Here is an 18,094-nt window from a genome sequence, read left to right on the forward strand (position 1 = left end):
CGCGTGTACCCACTCTGGACTGGGAGAATTCTCGTTCGCTCGAAATGCTGTAGAAAGCAGGAGGAACCCTCATCGACTCAATCAGAAGGCTGTGAAGTCTCTGAAGCGAAAAGGATGGCGTGTGCTTGCTTCACCTGTGCTTATATGCAGAGAAAATTGGCAATAAGGCACACGTGCGCAAGCTTACGCTGCCAATTCATTGGCATTTCATTGGCCCGTTGTATACTCTTTCAGACAATTGGCTTTCTGAAACGAAATCTCTCATTCGTGGATTATAATTAAATCCACTAATAGCATTGGAGTTCCCCATCCGAAGGGGAACTACAGACAAAGCAGCTTTGGAGAAGATATTTAAGGATCTGGATCCAAATGCTGATGGCACTGTGGACTTTCAGAAGTACATCACGTTAGTTGCCTGTATTACTATACTTTGCAGTTAGTTTTTCTAAAAGGGAAAAAAAGTGTGTCCTTACAGCATGTTTGTGTCTGTAATATTATTGTACTGAAAAAGGAATAAAGGTATACATAATAAATTGTGAATTAAAATTGAATGTGCACTGATTAATTCCTAGGATGAAGGGCATTTCTAGGGCAAACACCAGAAAAAAAAAATCTAACTGTTGGTAAAGCAAGAGTGTAAAAGCCATTTTCAGATGATGTATTAAAAAACAAAAATACGACTAAAGCATACAATAAATGCATCACAAATCAGTTAATTTTAGTTCAGTTTGGGTTTATTATCAGTAATGAAGTAATCAAGATAAAGAATAAACACACACACACACACACACACACACGCACACACACATAAATGTTGCCTAATAACTGGCAAGAAGTACTTGAAAATACATTTTGCTCTCCTTTCTTTCTGGCTTGCAAATTTCTCAATGACCTTTTGGTTAAAGTCAGTCATCTCAGTCACCAGTCTCTTCTCTATTGACAGCATGTCCAATGCATTCAGCCTCTCTTGGGTCATGCTGTTTCTCAGAAAAAACTAGATTCTTTTCAAGGTTGAAAAGCACCTCTCAGCTTCTGCTGTGGTCATAGGCGTAGTTTCAATAAGCTTTAAGAGAGTTACAGTCTATGAAAAGACTTCTTCAATATTGTTCTCCATAAACAGCTGGAGTAGGTAAAGCACCACAACAGGCTCTGAACTGATCCTTGAAGTAGATGTGACTAAGCTCTGTCTTTAGCTTACTTCCGTCGAGCACTGGATGAGTCCTGCTAAGTGCATCTTCTGGAAATGCTACTGGATAATGCTTAAACCTGTCTGCCAGCAGCAATGTGACCCTAACGAGGTGGTCTGTGAAGGAGAACCTCTCCAGTGTGTGTGTAAGTATGCTATCACAGACGTAAAGATAAAAACAAAAATTATGTAATTATGACAAAGTGTCAATTTCAACTGCTACATTTAAAATAACCAGGTTGAAAGGCAGACCAGTTGTAATGTTTAAATTCATACTTTCTCAAAACTTCACCAAAAAATCACCACCTATGGCAAGGATTAAATCCTTCTTTATTTACTGATGCCATGCATTGTAAAGTCAAGTAAGGGTTTTAGCCAAGATTTGCAAGTATCTAAATGACAATTCTCACCCAGAGGAAGAAGTCCACCTCCAAGTCAAAGTAGCATGTGGTCGTCTATGGGACTAGTAACAAAGGTGGCAAAGAAGTTCGTCAACAATGTGGTGAAGTGGGTCATTGTTCCTCATGGTTTTGTCTTTGGTCTTGACTTCTGTCAGGAACTAACATATACAAGGCAAAAAATGGTGTGTAGTGTCCAGATCCACTGATTTTGACACATACATTTTCATAAAAGTCATTGTGCTGCACCTGTTAGGAGGTTTGCTGAAAGTGGCAGTTGAAGTGTAGCTGAAGCTATCCATTGCAAAGTAAGAATGAATAATAAACATAAGTGAAACATTCCCTTATTATATTTATATATGTATATCCCTTAAGTTATATAAATTTTATATATGGGTTCATATATGGCCATATTTTAGGATTTGCTCAAATCTTAGAAATATACTTAAAATTACTGACAGAAAAGTCTTATTAAATTTGGCCTAAACTTGTTCATTGACATGTGCCTAAATGCATAATTACTCATTCAAAGTATATGTAGCTAAGTTTGTTTAGCTTGTTTTAACTCTTTTTTATTATTATTACTAAGTGTCCAGTTAAAAAAAAAAAATTCTAAAATAAAAAATCACATAAGATTAAATAATCCTCCAGTCAGACACAAGGCTTGGGGTAAGTAAACTAAACTGCATGTTTGAACTGTCATTAATAAAAAAAATAACTTGCAGTGATTTATTTTAAAATATATCAGTGTCATTGATTTGTCTCAAGGTGCACACCAATATGTGTTTCTCAAATTGTTATAAAAGCTCTTTAAATACTCTAACTACAGCTTACTCCAGTAAAATGTGTTAATGAATAGTCAACTTGAAGTGTAATATTTTGAATTAATTAATTTTTTGCTTAGTATATTTTATTTTGCCTAAAATTATTATATAATGTATAGCTTTTAGTGTATTTTCATGTACTCAATTTTAAAACAACTTCAACAGTACTTGGTATTTTTTAAGTATATGCCTGTGTAAATTCATTACATGCTTGTGTTATTGCACATTTTTTATATACCAGGACTTTTTTCAAATAAAAGTGCAATTGGTGGTTCATCCCGCTGTGGCGACCCCTGATAAATCAATGGACTAAGCTGATGGAAAGTGAGAGTGTAGATAAACTACTTTTGAATTAAAGGTTCAAGAAAGCCTTGAGTACTTAAAAAAAAACTGATTTGTGTGTGTTGAGCATTAATTAAGACAACGTTAGCCCATGTTAGCTTTATTTGTGGGGAAAACTGGGTAATTTTAAGCTTTTGTCAGTTAATTTCATGTTCCGAGTTTAAAATAATTTTTGGGGTGGGATCAAAATCGGTGACGTAGCGCAGATCTGCCTGGGCAGTGATGACGTGTCAGTTTCTCATTATTATTCTTAGCTGAGCTTTCTCATTATATGAGAAGACCCTGCTTCTTAATTATTCATAAGAGCACGTGCTTTCCAATGACAGACTTGACAAACTGTGAGACCACGGTCGCGAACGGAATGCAGTATTTAATTGTTCACAAGGGGTCTTATGTGTTTTTTTCCCTGATCCATAGGGTTTGTTGCATGTTTTTTCCTCGCAATGCTGTAAGGGCCGATACAGCAAAGCTTTTGGTTTGCAAGAAGCATTCTTGTTGGAAGAGTTGAAAAAGAGTTGGAGAATTGCAAACTTTGTTTTTTTATCAGTTGAGTTCGTTACCATTCAGACACATTGCCTATATCCGTGCTGCAGTGTTTGTCTATGTTTAAAATCCTCTCAATTACCAGCAGGGATTGCCATGGTTCTCAGGTGCATGCGCTCTGCCTATTCATGATTGTTGTTGTCATATGTGTTTTGTTTACATGACATGATCAGCGGGACTATCAGTGGTTTCAGCTGATGGCACTTAGCTCACCTATATATAAGTGTCTGTGTTTTGTCAGGATCGGTTTGGGCTGGCCTCCTAGATGTTCCTGTTGATTTCAGTGCCTAAGACTTTTGTCCACGCTGCTATCGCACACTGTTGGCTTTTTCGTTGGACTCTTTATCATTATAATAAACTCTCACTTACATTTGGATCCTTTTGACTTTCATTCATTATCTTAACGTGACAGAATGAACTGACCATGACATGGACCCAGCAAATGTCACGCAAGTCACAGAATTTCATTCACACAGTAATGCCCGGACTGAGCATCAGGAGAAAATAATGACTGCAACTAATCAAGCTGTTCAGGCTCTTGTTACACAAGAAACTGCTCTTAACTCTCAAGTCGATCAGCTCATAGGAAAGTTCCTCGCATCAAGAGACACGCCTGCTCCAACTTGGATTTCTGGCACCGGCACATCCTTCATCTGAGCTTTATTTTCCTTCACCTACCTAATACCCCAGGAAACCTCTGATATGCTGACCTTTTATCACCAAGCCTACTTTCTACATTGCATTACAGCGATGTAATGCAATGTGTGTAGTACACACTTCAATGTAGTTACGGAAAAGCTTAAGAAAGCCTTTGACAGGGCAAAAAGGCAGCATGGGGAGAGAGGCGGCATGACTTTTGGCCGAGTTACGTCAGTGGCAGACTATGCCCTTGAGTTCCGTACCTTGGCTGCTGAGTGTGGATGGAACGCTGAGGCTCAGTGACATGTGTTTTACATGGCCTCTCAGAGCACATCAGGATGATGTATTTGCGTTAGACCTTCCCAAGACTTTGGATGGTCTCATCGATTTGGCCGTTCGGATTGACAACCGACTAACTAGGAGGAACCGATGTCATAGGCGGATAACATCACAAGGTTTTTGTTTTCATTGCGGAGGAGCGGTACACATTGTGGCATCATGTCCTTTAAAAGGACTTGCTCGTCAGTAGGTATGAGGTTACTGACGGGTGGGATTAATCTCAAAGAATCCTCTGTGGCTGTCACTTTAATTGCTGTTATTTTGGGTTGGACAGATGAGACAATGAATTGTCAGATACTGGTAGATTCTGGGGCAGAGGGAAATTTTATTGACACTAGTTTTGCTTTTAAGTTAAAGCTTTCAGTGATTCCTCTGACTCTTACCCTTTGCCGTGCACGCCTTTTGTGGGCTTTCCCTCCCCTCTATTACTCACTCCACAGTTCCCATCAGACTGATTACATCCGGCAATCATTCCGAACTAATATCTTTTTTCTAACAGACACTTCTAGTATGCCTGTTTTTCGTGGACATATGTGGTTGGTTCTTCACAGACTCTATATTATTTGGGGCGAGTGTCATTTATCTTGTCTTTCGTCTGCTCGTACTTCTGTGTCTTGTTCTGTGTTTCCAAAGGAGCATGTGAACCTGTCAAACGTGCCCAGTGAGTACCTTGACCTAAAGAAAGTGTTCAGTAAGTCTCAAGCTGCTTCTCTGCCTCCTCATTGTCCCTATGCAATTGTCTTATTGCTAGGTATGTCTCCACCTGAAGGCAAAGGGAGGGAGGGAGGCCATGGAGAAATATATTTCTGATTCTCTAGTGCCCAAGATCATTCGTCCCTCTTCTTCACCGGCAGGGGCGCAGTATGACAGTGATGTTTACGCGCAAGGATCTTCACAAGCACGCTGAACTGATCCACCGCGAAGAAATGGGCACTTGTGAGCTCGTCGTAAACCCTTGCTCGAACACATCATCATCTGTGTGCTTAATCATGCCTACAGTGCGCTCGCGATCAGTTTTCTTCGTTTGCTTGCTGGCTCTTCTAACTGCTTCATAAGCCAGAATAACATAAGCCAGAATAAATTGGATGGACAGCAGTACACAAAATAGGCTATACATGCATGTGTAACAGGATTATTTCAGGCATATTGATTTCACAATATTTTCCTCCTGCTTAAAAAGAATGTAAAAAGAGTCTGCAAAGCAACAGTGGTTTCACCTCTTCTCCCTCTTTGGGTTAATGTCAAGGTGGTATAGTCCAAGCAGCCAAACGTTGCACTATTGTTTGAGCGGTCTTTACCACCTTTACCTTGAACTAAGGAGGCATGTTCCTGTTCCATATTGAACTTGGCACTGGTCATAATTAACACACACAAATAAATATTTAAGTTTAATTTTAATCATTTGTTGTATTTACTGATGGAAAAACTATTTGTTACATTGTAGAATGTTATTTTTGTTGACAGTGTGTATTTAATGCTATGAGCTGAAGCTGCTGATCTGTCATAATAACATTCTCTTTCATTAATTTTGATGATGCAACATGTGGATTGTCACAGTTCATATGCTGGTTTTTGTAGTCGTGAGAGCTAGTTTTCTCTTTCCCTTTCCTGTCTTTGTGTCCTATCGCGGCCCTTATTGCTCGTTTCCTCTATCTTTCATTCACACGATGACCGAGGGATCCCTTCAGATTCATCAACGCATGATCGCATTCATCAAGTTTGCTAAAACTAATCATTCTAAAGTATGGCTGTATTTTACAAGCAAGAATTCTGACACAGCAGCATGAAGCAGACACTTTACAAAAGTTGTGTGTAGGGGGAAACACGTCAAAATTATGAAATGTGAGGGCTCATGGAAGCAGCTTGAAGGCAGAGAATAGGGCTGTCTTTGACAGCTTGCGACTTCATCTGCCACTTTTGCTGAGTACATTTACATAAACACCAATACTCCGCTTCTATGATTAAGATAATACTGATTAAGAGTTTACCATGTAAGCAGCGATTTTTTTATTACCTTAAAGGATCACGCAAGTCCCGAAATGCAGAGGTTTTTCTTTCCGTTCGCCATGCGGTATCAAATTCCATTAAAACATCCTAAATGAAAATATGCTGAAAGAGAGTGAACTGCTGAATTGCAGTAAAGTCTAAAGATTAAAAATTAAACACCCAAAATTGCATGAAACTCTGGAGGAAACGCAGGATAGCCTGGTGATGCTACATTAAATGTTTTATACTGAAACTTTACTTCTAAAAGCACATTCTTGGTCTTATCCGAATTTCTTTGCACGTTCAACACATGCGGGGCCAGAGCAAGCTGAGCCGGTGCTCTAGGCAAACGACAATCATGCCGCCCTCAACCCCGAAAGTGATCGGTTAACAGATGAAATTAAGGACCGTGAGGGAAGGGGTGGATGTAGCGGATGAAACTGAGGACCAGGGGATTCACTCACTATTCTGCTGCCCAAGGCGGCCACCTACGTTACCTCTATGCACGCGTTGTCCCTGAACACACATTGGCCACAACAGAAAAAAAACAAAACAAATGCGTTATTCGCGTGTTTTTTTAAGCGTTAAATATTTAAAATTAATCACTTGTCAAATTAATCACGTGCGTTTATCACGTGCATTATTGGGAGTAACCAATAGCGTTAGAGATAACAAGTAAACCAAGTACCTCCCCAAGACTGACAAAAATCCAAAAAGTTTTGTGCGAGCAGAGAGAAGAGCCAGCGAATGAGTGGAGAAAACTGATCGCGAGCGATTGCGCTGTAGGCATGACCTCGTTCGTAAGAGCGTACATCATGCGCACAGATGATGATATTCGCTAGTGCTGGGTGTATGAGCAAAATATCATATTCTGGTATTTTTAGGAGGAATGACGGTATACAATATATTTATATATTGTGAGCAAAATATAATTCTAACATAGGGGTTCCATCCATGTTGCGTCAGTGATGGGTTGTTCTTGAACGATTCATTCATTTTGAACAAATCTTTTGTATGACTCGTGGAGTGAATCATTCATTTGCGCATGCACACATTTGTGGAGCTTGCGTGCTACCTTGAGTAATTTGTTTCGCGCAGAAGGCGCACGTGTGGCTCATATCGATATGAACGATATTGGATAATACCGCATCACGTTGGGGAATCATATCGATATATCCCCAGAACCCGATATACTGCTCACCCTAATATGTGCGCACAAGGGTTTACGAAGAGTTCACAAGCACCCATTTCCTCACAGTGGATCAGTTAAGCATGCGCGTTAAGATCCCCTATGCGCGCTTGAGTTGTAGTTATCTCTCGTGTAGGCCTGTAATCTTCTTGCTGTTCATTTCTCCTCATGCGCAAGCATCTCCGATTATTTTTGGCATTCATTTGTTTTCCATAGCCGGGTTCTTTTTTGTGAAGGAGATATGGTTTTCTTCAACCATGTATTGACTATTGAGGGCTGAATAGCATTAAAGGTTCAGGACACCCTGGAGAACTTTTTTTTTATATTAACAGATGTGTGTGTGTTGAGCATCGGTTAAGACAATGTTAGCACCTGTCAGCTTTAATTGTGGGGAAAACTGGATAATTTTGAGCTTTTGTCATCTAATTTCAGCTTCCAGGTTTAAAATGATTTTTGGGGCGGGATCAAAATCGGCGACGTAGCGCAGAACTACAAGTGCAATGATGACGCGTCGGTTTCTCATTATTATTCATAGCGGAGTTTTCTTATCCTATGAGAAGAGCCGGCTGCTTAAATATTCATGTAGCCGTTCATGAAGGCTCATATGTGTTTGTTTCCATGATCCACGGGGTTTGTTGCATGTTTTTTCCCCGCGATCCTGTCAGGGCCGATCATACAGCAAAGCTGTGTGTGTGCTGCAAGCATTTTTTGTCGGGAGAGCAGTGCGAGAATTGAAGAATGGCGGACGTTGACTTTTATCAGGAGTTCGTTCACATTCAGACACATCGCCGTGCTGCTGTGTTTGCCTAAATCCTGTATGTTACCAGCAGGGCTAATGGTTAAAATTGGCACGTCCGGAGACCTGCTGCACTGAGTCTGCATTCAAGATCTATAATTTAGACACGGGGATCGAGGGAGAATCCTCATTTAGTTATAGTGTTTACATAAACACACTTATCTTTATAATGATATAAATTGTGGTTATGTGTATATGAAATTACGAATAACAAATGTTGCAGGGCATTAAATTACTGTTTATTTCTTTGCATTTTAACTTTGTGAACTATAAACTCATGCATCTCCTCACGGTTTGTGTCTCAGTTTGTGAGCTAACTGTCAACAACAGTTATTCGCTCCCCTTCTCCCCTGCAGGCCACGCCCACTCCTGCCCGATGCTCGCAGAGCTCCACGCCCATTAATCATGCATCTCTTGAAAAATTCAGAAGTAGACTTTAACCAAAAGTGGGGGGTGTCACGGCCCTTTAAGCCTGGTTTATACTTCTGTGTCGAGTGATCAGCGTGAACCACAGCGCATGCAATGCTGTGTTTTTTCTGAATGCTTCCTTAATGTACAAGTGGTTCAAACTATTTCATTTTGAGGCAGGAACCAGCGGACGTGCAACAACTTCAGTTATGAGGTAATGACAAAACAAAACTTTCCATCCGGAGCTCCTTCACGGGATTCCACACTTGTAAACAATCGTCACCCACAGTCGTCAGCGCTACCAAGCCAACCAATCACAGAGCTTGCGTTATGCGTCGTTGTGACGTGTAGCTACAGTTTTTGAGAGGTGCGTGCAGCGACGGCAATAGCCACGGTGAGGGCTATGCATCCACGTGTGCACTTGATGTAGAAGTATAAATCAGCCTTTACGGTAAGGAATATATACCTCTTGACGTTGATGACTTTGACCTTTGAGAGTCTGCAAGGGGCTACCTTCTTCACAAAATTAGATCCCCGCAAAGCTTATCATTTGTATAAGACAGGGGGAAAAATGGAAAACTGCTTCTAAAACCCTCAGGGGACATTTTGAATATTGTGTTTTCCCCTTTGGGCTTTCCAATGCCCCAGCAGTGTTTCAAGCACTCGTCAATGACGTGTTGAGAGATATGATAGATTAGTTCATTTATGTCTACCTGGATGACATTCTGATATTATAACAAATTGAGGTTATGTGAATTTAAATGAATCTTATTTAATCATGGGTCTCCTCATGATTTGTGTCTTATTTTGTGAGCCAACTGACAACAGTTGTTTTCTCCCCTCTTTTTCCCTTGCTCTGCCGGCCATGCCCACTCTTCCATCTGCTCGTAGCGCGCCACACCCACCATGAAGCATTTGTTTTTATTTTGAGGTAGACTTGAACTGAAAGAGGGGGGTTTCATAGCCCTTTAATTGTTGAATTGTGTATTTTAAAAGTCACAGGTGCATCAGCAAAGCTTATTGGAATGTATTGCATAAAGTGAGAGGTTAAATGAGGCTAGCCATCTTCTCTGCCTCTTTTTTCTCTTTCATCCTACCGGAGCTCTGTAATTTTCCAGCTCTGTCTTTAACTCTGTCACTACTACACTTAAAATACTAGTTCTCCTCTCACCCAGTTGGTTTGGCATACTTTCTCGCCCTGTTTTTTTTCTTCTACATTTACTGCTTCATCTGTATCTTAATAAGAACATATATGAAACCATTAAAAAAACTTGTTTGAGGTTTGGCAAAATCATTTGGCATTAATTTACATAAAAACTGTTTTGAGGCATGAAAAGTGGTGAAATTCTTTTGCATTGCATTATGTATTATGTGTTCAATCAGTAATATGAAAACACTTCACAACCAAAACAACTAAATGAATGCATGTTTGTGCAGGCATGTAGTGCTTCAAAATGACAATTCCCATACTTGCCTGGCATGCAAACCACACTGCTTTAAATGTTTTTGTGGATCGATGTGAACAGAGACAAATTTTACAACATTGTTATCTGTTCACAGAACCATTTCAAAAATACAAAAGATGTCAGGTATGCATGACACAGGTCTTTTGGTATTATTGTCTTTTAATATGGACAAGCAGGGTAGGTTAAAACTGCTGTAGCAAAGTGAAAAATCATAAAACATTTGCATATAAGATATGTTAATATCTGGTCTTAAGGAATAGTCTGCCTAACTAGATATTAATCGACAAGTTAAGAGATCTGTTTTGCAGCATAATGGAATGTACAACGTACTAAAATTGTAGTTGGTGATGTAAATGCAAAGAAACTGTACCTGACTGTGCACATACTGTATATACTGTTCCACAATCTTTTGAATTAGTTATTTTATTCACTCATCCCTATAAACCATGGGGTCTCCAGCCATGCACTTGAAGAGATTGCAACCTGCAGACATCCTGCTTAAAAAAATGCCCATGCTTTTTGTAGCCTTTGAAACTCATGTTTAAAATGTTTCCATTGTTAGTTGTCATGTAAACGAACTGCCAAAACTCATAATATTCCGTTTTTAGTTCAAATCAGTGTCATGTAAACTTTAAATTGGTATTTATCTAAAATAGTTCTCAAAAACACCCAGCTCACATTGACGGTTGGTGTAGGCGTTCACAATGGATTTGGCCAAAGGCTAAGGTCTAAATTTTTGTCTGTTTGTGTGCGGTTAGAGCTGGTTTAACCAGCTGAGTAAGAGACTTTACAAGGACAATTCTCATGAAAAATACACTTATTCCACAGTACTATTAGTAAACAATAAGAAAGTATATTTTCAGTCTAATACTACTCTAAAATGTACTACAAGTACAGTACATCTTAGAAATATACTTAAAAGGGCATTTAAGTTCTTGACTTGTCACTAATTATGCGTTGGCTGATATTATGCAGCAGATGCAACCCAGCACTGGAAAAGCACACTCTCTCATTCACACGCACGGACACACACACACACAAGCACGCACGCACGCAAGCGCACACACACACACACACACACACACACACACACACACACACACACACACACACACACGCATTATTGACTATTATGATATATATTATTATATACAGTATGTGGAATCCAATTGTAATTTGCATATGCCATATATCATGCCATATATCAGCTTCCTATATAGAAATGAAAAAAAATTACAGTAAACCTACATTATGATGGAATGAATAAAACTAGTAAAAATGCAACTTAAAATAATACTTTTTATTTTAATAAGGAAAGAGATGCCAACCACCAGTTCTTTTTGTGCAAAAGAAATAATGACGTAACCAAGAGTTTGTATGGTTGAAATAAATGTAGGTGTGTTTGTTTGTTTGTTAAAAGTTGAGAATGTTTGGGGTGGAGGAATTTGTGGGTGCGGCTGTTTTACTTAATAAAACCCTCAACCTCTCTCAATCTGTTCACTCAACCTGTTCTCTTACTCTTTACTTACTTGGTCTTTTTTTTACAGCCAGAAACATGAGTGGCAAAATGTCAGGTAAGATATATATATATATATATTAATCATTGGTCTGTTTTCCTGTTTGTTTAAAATGAGTGAACACATCATGCTGCTGCAGCACTACTAGTGCATTTTAGGAGTTTAAATTTCTTACACACTTGCAGCTTTCACTTTTCAAATCTGATTTTATGGCCAATTTGTCATTTGTGAAAATGACTTTGCCAATTTGAATGTCACTTCAATAAAATCTTGGAGTACTGGAGTATCTTGGAGTGTTTGATTTTAACAGTAGGCATTTAAAGAAACACTTCACGCAAAAGTGACAATGCACTCACTATTTATTTACTCCCCTGAAGTGGTTTCAAACTTCTATTACTTTCATTATTCTGGAACACAAAAGACAACATTATGAAGAGAGCTGAAATCCAGTAAGCATTGATCATTCCATAATACAAAAAAACAAATACTGTGGAATCATTGTTTACCAGTTGTTTATTTTTTTGTTTTTTACAATATATTTTTCTGTGCTCAATAGAAGAAAATCAAACAGGTTTAGAACATGAAATGTGAGTAAAAGATGACAGAATTTTCAATTTTAAGTGAACAATCCCTTTAACTAGTATAAAATAGGCTAAAAAATACACTAGTCCTCAACACCAGAAAGGTCCAAAAGGTTATTTTTAATGGACTATGATGGATATACAGAAAAATGTAACCGCTTGCACTGAATGTGCTGGTTTAAGCCTTGTTATAGTCTGCAGCCCTGCCATCTCTAATAATATACTCACAAAGCCCAGTTGCCTGGTTTGGTTTATGTATCAGAGTAGAATGTAGAAAGACAGAAATATAGTAAATTTGTGGCACTTTAGGTGACATTTATGTTTCTAAAGCAGAAATAAAGTGCCATGCTGTGCCAAATCTCAATCAGAATGTAGTTAAATAGAAAGTAAACACTGCTTATATGTTTCATACTCAGTCAAAGAATAAAGTAACCAAAAATATATTTAATGTAGATGTTTATGCATTTACTTAAATACTGTAAATGACTGATGATAAAACTGAGTAGGTCTCTCTCTTTCTGTCCTAATTGTTTGTTGTGTTGGCCATCCCTCCTTTTCTGAAAACTTCCACTCTTCCGTCAGTTAAGGTCCACATCTTCTCTCCTTTATTTCGCCTCTTGCTGTAACTTTGTCCATGTTTTATGCAGTTGCTCGGTGTGATATTCCATATATGTGCACCTTTGACATTTCCACTATTTTTAATTTAGTATATTGTAAACAATAAGAATCGACGGTATCACTTTAGTTTTTGTAACAATTCATACCACTGGCTTATTACCTGCCTATTATTAAAATATTAACAGTTTATTAGCACTTACTTAAGTATGATGTTATTTTACATCATGCCCAATACCTAAAACTGCTACCATACAAACTATTAATAATCAGCAAATTAGCACAGTGCTCAGCCTATATAAGGACACCGCTAACAGATCTATCTTTTAAAATTATATTTTTAATAGGAAGCTATACAATATTATATTTGTGCATATACATTAGATTAGTCAGTACTGAAGCCAAATCTGGAGCTCATCTAACAAAATAACTTATGATAACAGTCCAAAAACTAATACACCCAAATTTATGTTATAGAAAAATTGTAAATACAAATTTTAAAAAGAGGAAAAATCAAGAGAAAATTTGTAGGTTGTTGCAATATTTTGCTTAAAATTAATTGTATTTTCTTTCAATTTCTAGATATGTTTGGTGACTAAAATATTATTTTGATAAATATATCTGTTTAATAAATATGTTTCGTTTAAATGCACCAAAATACGTTGCCTATATTCACTGAGAAATGGATAAAAATAATAATTTTCAAATTGGGTTGTACTCAGTTATGCTGAGCACTGTAGTTTAATGAGCTAAAAGTCCTCAGGCACCTGTTATGCCCCAACACAAGATGTAAATTAAGTGTTCGCTGTCCCTACAATACACATGTGAAGTCTCAGCTAAAAACACATAAATAAAACAAGATAAGATAAAAACAAATACAGAGCAAGGAAATTTTCACAGTATGTCTGATAATATTTTTTCTTCTGGAGAAAGTCTTATTTGATTTATTTCAGCTAGAATAAAAGCAGTTATTAATTTAAAAAAATATATTTTTGGGACAAAATTATTAGCCACCTTAAGCTAATTTTTTTTTTCTGATAATCTACAGAACAAACCATCGTTATACAATAACTTGCCTAATTACCCTAACCTGCCTAGTTCACCTTATTAACTTAGTTAACCCTTTAAATGTCAGTTTAAGCTGTATAGAAGTGTCTTGAAAAATATATATGTATATTTTACAATTACATTGCTTTAATTGGAGATTACTCCCTGTTTATGTGTAGTTCACTGGTGATCTGGGACTTATAGCCAGGACAGACTACTGTGCGTATTTTAGAAATAGGACAATAGATATATTTTTTAATAGATATATATGTTTTTTAAAGAAAAGTTTAGTTGAATTAAAAAGTGCACCTACAAAGCTATATTTTTTTTGTTTTGACACATTAAAAATAGTGGCTAAGAAATACTTATTTGGTGTGGTCAGAGATAAGTTTGGTAAATTCTTAATTTAGAGCCTTGAAAAGTTGTGAAATATAAACTGATTGCATTGCGACAACCTATTTGCTCATGCACACTGAGCAAGCTAATACATACAATATTCTCAAGAAGTTAAATGAAAGAGGCGGCATGTGGACACATAACACATAACACAACAAATCAAAGTCATTTTAGCATGTCAAAGTAAAATTTATGCATATAAAATATATTTTCCCAACAAGAAAAGTGTGGCTAGTGAAAATGGTGAGTGGCTAGTAATGTTGGAAATCTACTAGCAACAGTGGCTGGTGATCAAAAAAGTTAATGTCAAGCCCTACATAATACATACATATTACATACATAAATAATGGGTAACAACAATAGCCAAATTAGTGTTCAAATTAATTTTAAAATAGGCCACTTTTGGTGCTTCACCCCTTTTTATTGATCATTTTTATTTTTTAAGAGTAAAGAGTAAAGTCCAAGATTTAGAATAGAAGTAAACTGTTTTTCTCTATAGATTGTATGTTTTCTTACACAGCTGGATATTAGCATTGGTCACAACTGATTAGCCGAAGTCACACTGAAGCCACAGCCAACAGAGGGTTCTGCTTGGTCTTACAACCTTTTTCGATGGGATATTTTAACTATTTATGATGACATAGCAGGACATAGGTCAAATATATATATATATATTATTAAAGGCTGGCTATTCACACACTGTTGCCACACAACTGTCATTAAGATTTTTGCATATAGGTCCTCTTTAAAATGTGACCAAATTGTTTGATTATTATTCATTATAACATACTCAATTAGTTTCACACTCATTTTGCAGATACCCAGAAAGCAATGGCTATGCTCATTGCAACCTTCCACAAATACTCAGGAAAGGAGGGTGACAAGTTGACCCTTTCTAAGGGTGAGCTTAAGGAGCTGCTCACTGCAGAGATGAGCGATGTCTTTGGGGTGAGAGACTGCACAATTTTTTGTCATAGACTGACCAGCTGAAAAAAATTTTTTATGCCATTGACATTTTATTTAAAATTCTTAATTTAATGTTCTTTTATTAACTAAATCTGATAATAAATAAACTGTGAACTAAAACTAATATTTTAGCACATCATTGTACTAACTACACTTTTTTTGTGTTGTGTTTGATAAAGAAAACTACAGACAAGGCATCTTTGGACAACATATTCAAGGATCTGGATGCAAATGCTGATGGCTCGGTGGACTTTCAGGAGTACATCACATTGATCGCCTGTATCACAATGCTTTGCAATGAGTTTTTCCAAAAAGGAAAATAAGTGTGTTCTTATGGTTGTGTCTGTAATATTATTGTACTGAAAAAAGAATAAAGGTACACATAATAAATTGTGAATTAAAATTTAATGTGCACTGATTAATATATATATATATATATATATATATATATATATATATATATATATATATATATATATATATATATATATATATATATATATCACACCAAGCCTTAAGCAGCCTCACAGCTGTTAGCAAGAGAAATAAATATTCGTTATATGAGCCGTTATGAGAAGTCAGACATATGAAACATTCAGCTTTCCTAAAGCTCAGCCCATGTGCAGCAGAATACAATACAGATCACATACTGTAACACACTATAACATTGACACAATATCAAGATAGAAAAAAATGACATTAGAAATTTAAATTAGAAACCCCCACTCAATGCTCTCTCTCTCTCTCACACACACACACACACACACCTGTATTTGATGTATTTTAACCAGCATTTCAAATGCAGCTTAAGTGTTAAGCTAAGACTCATGCCTAATGCCTTTTTAATATATTTTTTCCACATCTTTCAAGTGCCTTGGACTGATTTTTGCTATTTATTCTGCCTAATGTTAATAAGTGCATTATTCCAACTGTTAATTCTTTACACAATCAACTCTTGAAGAAGCTTGTCTTATGTTATTGTCATGATAAAAATGCTATAGAAACACTTTTGTGTTTATATAAGAAATATTCATAAATTTTTGTCTGAATATCGGACAAAAAATGTATTTTTAATCAACATGATAAAACAATAGTATCTGGACGCAGACTTGCATATGCACACGGAGACACAGTCCCAGACATGCTCGCAATCTTAGGTATTCTGACAATCCAAGTAAATGTCTCCATCTTGTGGTCGCCTTTATTGTTAAACTGATACTTTAGTCATAAAGACTAAACTTTATCTCATTGAAATATGTAACAGTGAATGAATTTAATCAATTTAGAACATTCATATGTTTTATCCATTTGATATACATGTCACTCAATGTATTTGTGCACTTGTTTAAACTAAACAGAATCCCAACTCAGTTTTAAAAAACATTCTTAGTTTGCACAGTTGCCTAAAAACTAGTTAAACTTTGTAAGGAGGGTAACATTTTCCATGTTTCTCTCAGTCATTATAGAAGATTTTGCAATACATTTTTAAAACAGCTTTAAACACTTAATATATTTCATAAGCCTTACAAACACCTATAAACAAACAACTAATGACAGGTCAGCTGTTCATTGGGTGAAAATGAAAACAAGAATTCAAATTCTATAAGGCAGAGGAGAAGCCACCAGTCAGTGAAGATCACCTCCCAAAGACACAATAATTAGGTGTACATTTTGGTCCTCATTTACATTATACACCATTTAATCTACTGGTTCTCAACTGATTTGACCATTGGACCATTTGGATTTTTATATGGGTATTAAGATATGATCAAATTCCTATATCAATTTAAAGAATTTTATTAATACTGATAAATAAACTATAAAAAGGTTAGTATATTAAATAGCAGCCCCCCAAACTAGTTTTTGCTAATAGAGTAAAATCAGTACATTATTTATGAGACAAAAAAAATCTAATAAAATATTACACAGTGACGGCAACATAGTACTAATTACTCAACATGTCGAAGAAATTGCTTCTGATTAAAAGAATCTAAAAACATATACAAATAAGTTTATACAAATATAAAAATATACAAATTAACATATACAACAAATACCTGCATGCAAACCATTCCCACATAGATTAATATTAGTTCCTTTTAGTAATTTCTTGACTTACTGAGAGTATAACTGCAATGTTGCATTCAAGCATATAATGTTTCCCAAACAATCTTAATATGGCCATTTGGTTTTCATTTGGGACATTCTGCCAGAAACTTACATTTTCACTTATTAAAATGTGACAGGGCCTGACCTTTAAGCTTGTCTTCCTCGAGAAATCATAAAAAACAAACATGAAATCATACAATTCAATGATAGAATGCATACTTGATCACTGTCAGCTTCTCCACAATCAAATGATGTCATTTCCGAGTCATAGTCTTAAAGGTGTATTGCACGCATTTTATGTTAAATTTAATACAAATATGACAGGACTGACAGAAACATGGGGACAATTGTAAAAGTATTTGTAGTATATATATATATATATATATATATATATATATATATATATATATATATATATATATATATATATATATATTTGTAGATTTTATAGTTCATTTTATGTTTCTAATAAATTGATGTGAATGATACAAAAACTGTTATTAAAACAAAACCATTTAAGCTGTAGGCTCAATTGGGCTGAGGACAAAAACAATAACAGGGTTTGTACATTTGTAATGTGTTTTTAATGAAGAAGAAAAAAAATCTGAGAACCAAATGAATGACATTTTCCTTTACAGAGCAACTCACAGAAATCAACCATCAGTACATTTTAGAAATTGTTAGAATGAAATACTTTTTATTTACTGTATTTATCTTTTTATTTCAGAGACATGTTGTACGTTTCAG

The 18,094-nt window shown here is 36.3% G+C and overlaps 1 protein-coding gene across 1 annotated transcript; it reads left to right on the forward strand.

Annotated features, from left to right (window-relative positions):
• The first annotated feature begins 11,607 nt into the window (after positions 1-11,607).
• icn2 (ictacalcin 2) lies at positions 11,608-15,642 on the forward strand. Its single transcript, NM_001082957.2, has 3 exons — positions 11,608-11,690; positions 15,090-15,220; positions 15,418-15,642. Exons 1-3 carry the CDS (start codon positions 11,672-11,674, stop codon positions 15,559-15,561), a joined length of 294 nt encoding a protein of 97 aa, NP_001076426.1. The 5' UTR covers positions 11,608-11,671; the 3' UTR covers positions 15,562-15,642.
• The last annotated feature ends 2,452 nt before the right edge of the window (positions 15,643-18,094 follow it).

Source organism: Danio rerio, chromosome 16 (genome assembly GCF_052040795.2).
Source record: "Danio rerio strain M-AB ecotype USA chromosome 16, GRCz13ab, whole genome shotgun sequence".
Classification (NCBI taxonomy): domain Eukaryota; kingdom Metazoa; phylum Chordata; class Actinopteri; order Cypriniformes; family Danionidae; genus Danio; species Danio rerio.